The 12,390-nt window shown below is 40.1% G+C and overlaps 1 protein-coding gene across 1 annotated transcript in view; it reads left to right on the top strand.

Annotated features, from left to right (window-relative positions):
* Nucleotides 1–12,390, top strand: part of cntn4 (contactin 4) — a 73,268-nt gene that overhangs the window by 497 nt on the left and 60,381 nt on the right. Inside the window, exon 3 of the mRNA XM_076141367.1 lies at nucleotides 5,214–5,389. Coding sequence (XP_075997482.1) covers nucleotides 5,214–5,389 — 176 coding nt within the window. The remainder of the gene's footprint in view (nucleotides 1–5,213; nucleotides 5,390–12,390) is intronic.

Here is a 12,390-nt window from a genome sequence, read left to right as displayed (position 1 = left end):
AGCTAATTGGCCATGTGGCATTCAGGGAACAAAGGACAAAAACGCAATCCCAACTGACGACTGAAGTAGTGGCCAATCTGACACATCAGGCTTTTCAGCTGTTTGTTAATCAGCATCAACACCTACATTATTCTTGATAGTTGCATAAAGTCATGCAACTATCAAGAATAAGTTGCATGACTTGCATAAAGTCACCAGCCGTTCCCCCTAAACACTAGATTTACTCTTTGTCAGCTACACCAGTGATAGGAGGAAGAGGAGTTTGACTGATTTAGTTTATAATGAAGGAAAAATGTCACACAGGGATCAACTATTGACCAAAAAAGAAAAAAATACTTTTTCGGGCAACAATGTTCTTACGTATAACAGCTACTCCAGGGAAATTACCTCTGTGGCAAATAAGTATTGGTTTATCTTATCCTCTGATTGTTTATTGAACGATGTCTTGCAATTCCTCCTCTCTTTGCTTTTAAGAAATCTCAGAACTTGGCTGTCATGTTGGTGAGATCAGATGTGATTTGTGATGTCAAAGAATAAAAAAATATATATCAAAGTTGTTTTCCATGTAGGGGATTCACATCCTGTTCCCGTTACACGAAAAGAGAGTGTTCAGTTGCATTCAGACTAGAAAATCCAACCAAAACAACTATTTTAAAACATTCTCCACAACAAATGTAATTGACATGCTAAAATGTCTATGTCCAAACCTTCAAGGCATTAAAAAGAAGAATAAATGATCTCTCATATTTGCAATTCGAAGGAGGCGATCACAGTTAAATCACAATTAAAGTGCATCGGTATCTAGAAATTTCACAATCCCCCAGAAAGAGCGATTTAAATTCAGCGTTTCCTATTAGCCTGAATGAAGATTTTAATCTTTCACTCTTTCTGTAATATTACCACCATTTCTTTTTGCCTTGTTCATCATTTAGCAAAATGCAGGTGCTGTTCTTGATAACGGAAAAGATAAAATGCCTGATGTTTCAAATTGTCAATTACTTTTCTAATTCAGCGGGGATTGGAATTTTGTTTTCTTATTTTGAACCTGTTACCTGAATGTCACATGGCGATTGGCTAATTGGATACACATGAGTGAGGTTAAGGAGCGGCTACAAATAGAACCCACAAAGTTTTTTTTACAGGCTCCTCCACTGCCACACTGCGATACAGCAGATGCCAAGAAAACTGTCTAACAAACTGTGGTGAAAAAACATCATAGTGAAGTGACCAAACACACACCTTTTAATAACAATAATTGTTAACACCAGGTGGAAACTGAGGTCTTCTCACCTAATAAGTTTTGTTCATCAAATTCAATCCAATTGTAATTCACAGAGTTAAAGTTTTAATTAGGAGCGGATTCTGTGTGTGAGGGGGGTGGGGGGTTGCATTAAATAGCTGTTGGGGGATAAAAGCTTAACAATTTCCTCAGATAACGTGGATATGCACAATTTGTATGCATAGACGAATTTGAAATGATGAGGCGATGTTGGAAAGGGATCCTCAAAAAAATCCACATATCATATGAGCATTAATATTGTAGTTTTCTGATCTGGTTCAATCATGTTCACAGCATAAAAGGATCAACCACAGAACAGAGATCGCACAGAAAGTTTAATCCACTCTATATGAACATAACACAAGCCGCTCTGTTCTAAAACTAGTGAGCAACCACAGAGTTTCTAATCTGACCAAAGCCTGAAAATCATCCCACCGTCCCACCATCATTGAACTGATTTTGGGGACTCCGAATGTTTGCCATTTTTACTTTAAATATGTTTATTTTATTGTCGTCCCAATGGTTATGAAGCAGAGGAAACGTTCCAAATCCCTGTAATATCATGCTGGTTATTCCTGTTGTGTGCACAGACTCGGCCTTCCATTCATCCTGAATGTATCGGCTCCTGGATTTGTGTCTTGATGCAGCAACCAGAGTGTCTTTGCTCTGTTGTTTCGAGTTTTAGAAAAGGCTTGTTCATCCTTGCAAATGAAGACCGAGCTGATCAGGATCATAGGAATATATTTCGGGATTCCATTTTCTGCTGGATATTCCCCCTCAAAACCCTGCTGGAGAGTGGTGTCTGTTTGCGCTTTAAGCTCTGTGTATCCAGCTCGTACATCTTTTTTTTCTGCTGTAGAGTTCAAAGAGTGACAAGGTTTTTTTTCCTCCTTTATTTCTTACATGGACCATTAGTCTATTGAAAGGTTGGTGAGCTGCAGCATCTCTGGCAAGTAAAAGTTCAAATCAATCATGTTTGCTCAGTGAAATAGCTCGGCTGAGGTTTGGAGGGATTGGTACATTTAATACTGGGGATTGAGCCAGTTTGTAGGATGACCTAGTCGGTGGTTTCCTGTCAAGGTCACCATGCGGTCCTGTCTGAGCTCAACGCTGCTTTAAAAAAAAAAAAAAAAAAAAAAAAAAGATGTGCTGGAATGAGGAGACCGCAGCTACATCGTGTTCAAAGTTCATTAATTGCACATCCAACAACAGGACAGGTTTCTGCTGTGTTTACATGTAACGGCACAAGCAAGATTTACAGTACAGTGTTTAGTATCGTCTGCATCAAACCCGAGACAGGAAATGGAGGGAATTTTTAAGTGAATTTCCTAGAAATTGGGTATGTCTGAATTCATTAGAAGGTGATCAAGGGCATGGTCAAGAGGTGCTTGTAGTCGAGTAACAACACAAAGACATAACCCTTGTGTTGTCAGAGCTCAGTTCAGCCCCCCTATACAGCAATAAACCAAGGCAGACACACACATGCACACACAGATACATATGCTGTGTCATCTCATCACATTTCACCAAATGTTGTTTTCTTTTACCCTGGGAAAAGAAAAACTAGGCGATCAATGATGTGATTGATATATTTAAAATACAGATATTGAGTTTTTAATTTAGTGATTCTTATTCCAAATTCAAACACCAGGCTTAAGAGAAGGAACAGACCGCATGACATTCCCCGCCTCATGAGCCAGATGGTGTCGTATTATGCCACTGTGTACACGGCCTGTTTTAACATGATTGTATAAACCATGTGCTTAACAAATGAAACTGCTGTTGTGGTCTGTTTGCCAGCATAAATCATTGTAAAGATAATTAATAAATAACTACTTTACATGTGTTTGATGTTGTCTATCGCTCCATATTCCCCATGATGCATTGATGTGACACCATTGAATTCCCCCTATGCTGCTTTCTGTGCTTTTTCCAGCAGCACTGTATATCCAGCATTTGATGCAAATGCTTAAACAAAAAATGTAACATCCGTCAGTTAGAGCCTTCAAAGTTGTGATGTTGTTGCCACAAGGCATTCAATTTGTCTCACAAGAACAATTGCAGGCTATTATCTTTAAATACCATTATGCTTAACTACCACAACACACACACAAACACAGATATCTCTCCCCCAGCTGGGTGAATTCTTCCCCTTTTGAACACGGAAAATGATTACTCACTCTGATACATCAATACATTTTCCAGGCTTAATTAGCCGTTTCGTCTAATGTTTTAGAAAATCACAGATAAAGTGTCAAATCTTTGCAACATTTGGTATTCAAGCTGTCATCCCATTAAACCATTTCAATATGAAAATAAAGATCAGTCTCACTGAGCAATTTTGCTATTGTGGAAAGGATGCTTTCATATTTGATGGGAGCCCTTATCAGGCAGAGAGGCAGCCACCATCTGAAGCTGAAACCAGCATATGGAGTATCATTTCCCACTGTCCTTCCTGCCTTTTAAAGAGTGTCTAAGGTGTTAAATTTTTATGTTGATTTTGGTTTGTTCTTCTTCAGCAGCAGATAAATCACCCCTGTAGTCCTGTGAGATTACAGCTGCCCCCCCTCTAGGCTCTTCTCTATTGTGTGTAGTAATAAGGCTCTGGAGAGAGAACACTTATGGAGAGTGGAGAGGCGCCATGAAAGACCATTGTGATATGTTTTTTGACCAGTCTGTAAAGGCGCTCCAGTGTTGCAGTGCCCAGATTGTTGCTTTCAAGTACACACTATTTTTCGCTGCCCTTCTCCATCTTTCTTTGAAACAGAATTCCTCTGAATTTTTTTCTGCCCCTTTTTTACTAACAGTGCTAGTGAATGAATGCATACACACTCATTCCCCTACACATTTGTCTTTTGAGTACAGGTGTGTATGCTCCCAAACTCACAGCGCCTGGTGTAAGGTTATATGCGAGCAGCTAACAGGTAGATGTGCGAAGGGATTCTGCAGCAGATCTCTCTCTTTCTCTCTCTCTGCCGCAGCTCCTTGGTGTGCCAATGCATGTTTATGGAGAACAGACTTTCACATTTATTGTTTTAGGGCACGCATGCGTAGAACTTGTGTACAGGCCTTGTAATGCTCCAAAGTAACATACAAACAGCTTGATATTACTTGTGTGAAAAGTACAAAAGCCCCCTTTTTTCATACCAAAACAGCTTTTTTTTCAAATGAAAGTAAACAATAATGTTTCCCTGCTGAATCATTCAGCGAAAGTTGAGAAAAAGAAAAATCGAGGTAGTAGGAAATTTAGGATTTCTCTCGCTAATTCACTGTGGACTCCAATTTCCATTCATTTTGTTTTCATGCTAGTCTTCCTGAGAAGTGTCATTTCTTTCTTTTGATTGTTCTACATCATTGATTTTTTTTAAAAGGGCGCAAGCTGTTTCTGCACCGGCTGAAGTGAGTTATGGCTTTGAAACGTTTTTCTGAAATGAGTGATTTCCCTCCCGCCTGGGTTTGTTATGAGGTGCATCTGTGTGGTTAGATTGGAGAATTTGTTGCCATTGGATGAATTATACCCTTCGCTGATCACCCCTAACACCAATGATAATCATGTGGATGAGGCTTTGAATGCACAAGTGTGAAAGTAGGGTTGCAGGCATTCGTTTTAATTGTCACACCTGCATGATTAAGCAGCTTTTTTATGCACTTTGACTGGGGTCTGGTAAGATGGATGGCCTGCAACGCTATCTATCCTCCGTGAGTCAAGTCCTTGGCACCACAGTGGTTCAGTGTTGCTTAGATTAACGCTAAACTGGAGGGCATGATTTCTGGGCCCCATCCACCTTTTATTTCATTCCAGTTGGAAAATAAGCAAACATCCAAGCCAAACCCTTTTTACTGTTTGGTATGCTCCTGTTGCTCCAGCTCACATAAAAAAAAAGGGGGTTCATTTATGTATTGATCTCCGTTTGTCTTTGTGGTTTTTTTTCAGGTGGAAACTCAACAGCACCACAATCACTCCCAAATCTGGATTTCACTACAGCCTCTCTGGAGGGAACCTCAGAATCACCCATCTCAACAAAGACCAAGATGCTGGAACGTATCAGTGCCTCGCCTCAAACACTTTCGGGACCATTGTCAGTCGAGAGGCCAGTCTAACCTTTGCATGTAAGTCTTGTTTGCCTCTCTGGGGAAACTATTGCAATTTCCGTACCTATATTTTGGGTGTTGGATGATAACAAGATGAACATAGAAACGTCTCTCTGAGGACCTGTTGTGTGGTGACTACAGTTGACTCTGGCCCCACTTATGCCTCGATACAGTGTATGATGTCCAGATAAAGACAAAGACAGGGTGTAAATGTGCATAGAACTCATTGAGATTGAAATTCAGTCCACAAGATCACATATAATGTCTGGTCTTGTGGTCTGGCTATCATGGTGGCCGGATCCATATCCATATCTGTGCAATCCATATGGCCGAGAGAGAAAATCTGCCCTCATATTGAAAAGGCCACCTTGTCTGTCTTACCGGCCCAGAACCAACCACCAGTGATGCTGTCTAATGTGAACAAAGATACAAACTAAACTAGCAGAATTTACCAGATACAATTTGTGCGCCGCCGCTTTTTGGAAGTGAATGTTTTTGCAATGATATTCCATCACTTTCTGTGTATCAGGAAGATTTATTGGTCAAAGCATCTCAATAGGTCTAATTGACAACCTGTGGACTTCATATTCCTTAAAGCATGAGGAAGTCAATAAGTGCCTATGTGCAGTTATTGGACAAGCATAAATGATGACATTAACAGCAAGTGAGTGATTGGTCCATCAGATTAGAATTTGAGGTGTAGGGTTTGGGGACAAGGCCGTCGATATGTTTCAGGCCATTTGTTTAGTCCCCTGGACGACTAGGAAGTCAATCCCCAATGTGGACAATCTGATTCTGTTGTTGGTAAGATGATGATAGGATGACAGTTCCATCAATTGTCGGGCTCTGACCTTACCAGCCTTCAGTTGTTGTCACATAGTCTAGGCATGGTTGGATGACAGAGTGTCATCTATCTTCTTTATTACTCTCGGTATAGCTTAATTAACTTCACACCATGATTGAATGGTGAAGGTTCAAGCGAATAATTTAAAGGGCAACTGGTATAACTAGAGAGTGTCATGTAATTCTTTATAGAAATTTGAGCAAACTATGATGTAGGAATTCACACACACATAGAACACACACATGGAGACACCAGTCGGAAAATCTCTCCAACAGAATGTGAACTTTTGGTAGATATATTTCTTATGCATAATTTGCCTGTAAATTTCACACAAGACACATCACACCTCCAATAAGTGCAATGGTAGTTCCAGCTGTCAGAATGAAAATGTGACACATCATTAGAAAATGTAAAAATTGCACATTTGCAATGCTGCCCTGTTGAAATGAGTCCAAAAATCAAAGAGATTTATAGATCATAAATTTAAAGAGCCATCTGATTTCTGCCAGCTATATCGACCAAATGTTAAACATGCTTCATTTTTATGGAGTACATATATTTAACCACTATTTTTCTTTATTTAAGTTTAAATTAGGTTTTATTTATTGCATGAGTGTATAATTCTAAGTGGACATACACAGATTTCTATGCTCATAACTTTATTTCAGGGTGTATTTTGAAATCTTTTTAATGCAATGCCCCTCTTTATTCACTATAGCTGCAAATATTACTGTTCACAATTTTGTAGTTTAATTTAATGCTGCCACATCATAAAAGCATCTTTCTTTCTTTTTTATATGATGTGATGGCACAATGTGTATGACCAGCAGGTACTGTGCTTTAATGGACTGGATTGTTCAGTGTTATTGTTACTGACACTCACTTATACACAGAGGTTTGCATTTAAATCCACCAGTTCCAAGTAAAATAAACCAGAGTAATGTGATTTTTAATATAAGACAAATTGAAAATATTGCATATTTGCTGGCACTATTTCTTAAAATCCGAAGCAGATAGTGTGTGAGCCTTTGTGTGTGAGCCATCGCCTGGTGTGAACTGTTACCTGATCACATGGCAAGTATTAATCTGAACTATCCCAGGTGGACATGATTTCATCTGTACTTGTATGTGTGCACTATCAACAAGGCCATGAGAATGTGAGCATGTACACTCCTCATTGATCATAAATGTCTTGGGGGAACAGTGAGAAAATCAAAACAACAACATAATTGGAATGAATTCCCAGTCATCATGCGGGTCAAGAAATACACACAATTTGAATGCACTGAGTTGACAACAGCATATTCTTCTCTACATTATGTGAAGAAGACATCCTGCCTCTCGGTTCCAAAATGCAATGCATGACCGCTTATATAATGCACATTAAAGCTGGTTCACAACTGTAATCTATGCATCTTTTGGCAAGATTAACTTTCCAAGCAGCATGGGAGTGATCACCTTATACATCGTAGATAGTAATTCTTGTTGAAAATGATCATCTCCAGTGATATTTGTGAGCATACATGCTACATAACGACTCCAAGGTCACTCTTTGGATTTGGCAGGACTCCAGATAATTCAGCAGTCCGCTCCGTGTCACAAACTTTTGATGGATGATGCTACTTCTTGAGAGGGTAGTGGCTGTCTACCTCCTGAGGCAAGGATAACTGATGGGCAGTGGGTGCTCCCACTCAATACTTGCTGCCCTTGATTAGTATGTCCATTGATTCTATATCAGTGATTATGTAAAAGATGTACACCCATAATTCATACTGATGAACAGGCTGTATACTCAATATTAGAAACACAGCCCAGGCCTCTTTGGGGAGGCTGTACTCTGAATGTAATGAGGGAGTTATTTAGTGTTGGAGTCACCTACATGGCCAAGCATCACATCAAGCAGAATGTCAGCCAGGTCTCACCTCATGAAGGATTGTGAGCTTGCATTAAAACGCTGCTTTGCATGGGGGTTCATATTCAACTGCCGTTGTTGCCGTTGTATGCTTTAAAACACTTGAGATCAAACAATCACAGAACAGGCTGCCTTGAAACTGTTGAACAGAATATGAGGACTGGAGTGCTTTCTTTATACCAGTGTTGGTAGTGTTGGCCAGGGTCACAGAAGGGTCACAAGTCACCTGGTACCAGTAAAAGAGGCTTACTATCAGCAGGGGGAGAGTTGGCAGTGGCTGCGGTTTATCAAGAGATAACGAAGACAAAGAAGTTGGAGGAGAAGATGGTACAAGTGTCCTTTAATTGCAAGTCGAGCTTCTGCCTGCTGGCCCCTCACCGGTGACACAACCAACCTTGTGATATTTGGAACAACGGGGGTCAGGAGGAGCTATCAGAAGCTCAAACAAAGAGAGAGAACATCTCACAGCCGTGTTTTGGCCTAAATTGTATGAAGTACTGGAGCATTTAGAGTCGTCAGTGTTGCACAATCGCATATTTTGCTAAGCACTGGGGTTGAAAATTTCTGATGTCACCAGTGTAAGCATAAAGCCTTGAGGGGAAAACATGAATACCTCATTTAAATGCAAATAAATCCTCTAGACTCCTCTCAGCTGTTGTGATAATGTGCAGTGAGTATATTGGCTTAGTTAATGAGGTGTAAATAGCTAATGGGGGTACTCTAGCTTTTACTTTTTATCTGCAGTATACTATCAAGATATCACTCTTGAGGGCACACATCACAACAACATAACGTACTTACAATTTTCTGTTCATTTCTTCACAGGACACATGATTTGAATCATTGATGTTATAGTTACATAAACAAACATATTGACTGCTATACATTGCATGCAACTAAACTACACTGTTTGAGGCACTGTTAGATAAGAAAAGTCAAAGGTTTAATCAGCTGTGAATTTGTGCCGTGCTGGGTGGCCAGTTATTTTCCATGCAGTTGAGTTTTGCCTCTCAACCTCACCGCAGCTCATCCTTGAATGATCAACCGCTACCTGATGTCTCCAACATGCAGCTGTGCTCAAAATTCTTACCTACTTAATTCTTATTACTATACCAGTGTAAGCAGAAGCGACAAAGAAGCGTATAGAAAACCCAGGTGTATAATCATACGCAGTTCCACTAATGCGTGTTAGTCTTGTTTTCCACCACCAGCTGGTTATGAGTGCAGAATGTGTTTTTCCTCGTATCATCTCCTCTGGCACACAAACACAAGCGCATGCACCACGCCCCAGCACATATCCACTCATAGACAAAGAGTGTGTGGCTTGTAATGAATCTCATGGTTACGGATGGACAGGCTTGTTGAAGTATGATGAGTTGCGCTGACATTTGGAATGCTCATATGTCTGGGATGTGATCATCAGGCCTAATCTGGATCATTGTTTGTAATGTCAGCTCAGCATTACAGTAATTGATGCTAATGGCTGTAGATGGAGCATCACATTTACTTGTTCTGAGGTTATTAATCATTGTTAGCTGCTTCCCTTTTGAAAACCACGCTGATATTATTGTGTGAGATTATTGTACGAAACATAAGCAATTTGGAACTGGACGTATTTTTTAAGGCTTCTGATCATTGCTGCTCCTTCATGTGACAAATGTAATGGATGATGTCCGTTTGCAGGCAAAATGTGGGCTCTTGTGCTTTATTTTTTAAATCAAAGTGAACAATTGCACAGCTGTGTGTGCTCGGAAAGCATGCCTCTGGTCAAACCCCCCCCTGCCATGGCCCCCTGCATCGGCTGTGCCATATTGTAAATTATGTTTTTCACTGCTTTCCTCAAGCCCTTTTCTCAACAATGCTTTCTTTTACTTTTTTTGGCCATTGAGTGGGTGGATGTAGAGGGTTGAGTGTTGAATTGTTGAGTTGTTGCATGCTTTCAGCTTGGACAAGACCACTTTTTGGGTCTGGACAGGGACAATCAGTGGCTTTAGTGAAGTAGACATCATCACTTCACAAATCACAACAGCTTTGATCTCAAGCAAAAGTAATCCCAACAAGACTTTTTTGGAATAAATTCAGTACCTTAGATGTCTCTTGCTGCTGTCCACTTTGTTGTATGTTTTTGGGGAGGATTGGGTGCTTTTATCTAAACCTTCTATCTTGCCTTCAAATGAAAGTAAGTGGCGGGGCTACACAAAAGCTTCTGGTTCCACTCATCTGGAGGCCAGTTTGTTTTGAGACTAGTCAGAAGTATAGCATGCAATTTCTGTATCTCACCGATTCAAGCTGTTTTTGATTAAAAAAAATCGTACCATCTCTTCAAATTGTTTGCCTAGACTCCATAGCCGTCTCAGCCCAGGCAGATTTACCGCTTATAAAAAAATAATGTGCCAAACACCAAATAATCATAAAAACAGGCTAGGAAACCAGTATTATCATATTTCTGGACACTAGGCTGGAGCGGGGCGATGGTACCAATCATTCCTTAACAACAAACAGCAGGCGTCCGGCTACACTGCATCCCAGCAAGTAAACAAATCAATGACAGCAACAACATTAAAAGTGGAGAGGTACATTCACAGAGATTTGACAAGATAAACCCTGCTGTTGTGGTAAAATATGTTGAATAGTCCTAGCTTACACACCAACTTGTAAGCGAAAACTGTGGACCTAATGTAAGTGTTACAAAATGTTGGCAACCACCATATCGTCGTATTTTAATTGATCATTTCCTGCAAAATCTGTCCCTGGGTTCAGTTGAGCAACAAACTAATGGGTGCTTCTTTGAGCCATGAGCCCCAACTTTTCACTAAATGTAGCCATAACTGCTCACTAATAAAAACAGAATGTCAAAACCAAAAAAAAGTGCATTCTCAGTAACATTGATCAAACTGATGCTGTCAAAAACAGTGACAAGCCTGATTGATATGTCCTGAAATGCAAAATGATTAAAGTAGAACTCAAAATTTTCATTAGAATGCTGGTTCTGTTTTTGTAAATTAGCTCTTCAAAATGTCCCGGCATAATTTCAGCGGCTATCTCTAAGGAGTCACGGCAGCTGGAGATAAAACAAGAAAGTCATTTAGCCTCGCACAGACATTAATCACCCTTGAGTGACGGATAACTAGACGGCAGGCTTACCTTGGAAAGCCACTGCAAAATAGTAATTAACTTAAATATGACGGAACGAGCTATAAAAATAGATAATCTCATTTGAACACAGAGATCAAATTGAATATTACTATAAAAAAATAGCTTCTAGAATGGTGGTCCTCATATCTTATTCCTGTTACTATCTGAAATCTTTCCTTTGAAGCTCATTCATGACTCCGCCCCCACCACTGCGATGTCTGTTGACTTTTTTGCAGCCCAGAAAGTATAATTGGGAAGGACAAGTGATTTGCGGAGTGAAAATGACTGCAGGCAGCAAATTTGTCATCCCATCTACGGACTGCGCTCAGATGCTCAATTATTCTCGTGTTGGGACAGCGTGTTGTTCTTCCGGTAAGGAGCAGGGACAAACAAGTGCATAAATCAAATGAGTGGATTTTCATGTTATGAGGACTTTAATCCTGCTCTCCTTCTCCCACTTTGATGCTGTGTATATAGTCGGCATAATGACAACATGTACTTGTCTCTCTCTCTCTCTCTATTTCACCATTTGGGCAGCAAATGGGGCTGATTTATCGAGGAGAAAGCATGAAGTCACGTCAAGCATTATTTACTTACTTACTTTAGAATTTACAATAGGATTTGAACACACCTGTGAGGGAGATTGTGCTTTGAACGCATATGCAGAATTCCGTCTACTCTGCTTTATCACTTCGTATCTGATTTACAGGCTTGCCCATCTTCATCATCTCTGAATATCACCATGGCATTATTGCCTTAGTTTCTGTTGCTATGATAAGTGTGTTGCTTCCAGGAAGTCACACTTTATCAACATTATTTGTCATGCTACCATGCAACCAGAGTCCCAGAACCTGTCTCACCATGTTGGCTTTTCTCCCTCATGGACCTTACACAAATGACTGTGTTCTAGAAATCACCTTGATTCGCTTCTACTCCCCCTTCCTGCAGCTCTCCTGTCTACAGTGGCTTTAGGTGCTGTGTTTGATCTGTTTTTGACATTAAAACACACAGTACATACAGTAGGTGTATCCCCAGCTTAAGCAAAGGTTCACATTGCTGACTCTAAAGTGATAAATTTCATATTAATCTTTAGGACAAATATCAGGTATTTAATGGGGCTTACATATC

Source organism: Genypterus blacodes, unplaced genomic scaffold, assembly GCF_046128005.1.
Source record: "Genypterus blacodes isolate CSIRO-AG114 ecotype Tasmania unplaced genomic scaffold, CSIRO-AGI_Gbla_v1 ptg000017l_1, whole genome shotgun sequence".
NCBI classification, from domain to species: Eukaryota; Metazoa; Chordata; class Actinopteri; order Ophidiiformes; family Ophidiidae; genus Genypterus; species Genypterus blacodes.
The sequence above is the reverse complement of the archived record's forward strand: the minus strand, read 5'-3'. Positions and strand labels throughout refer to the sequence as shown.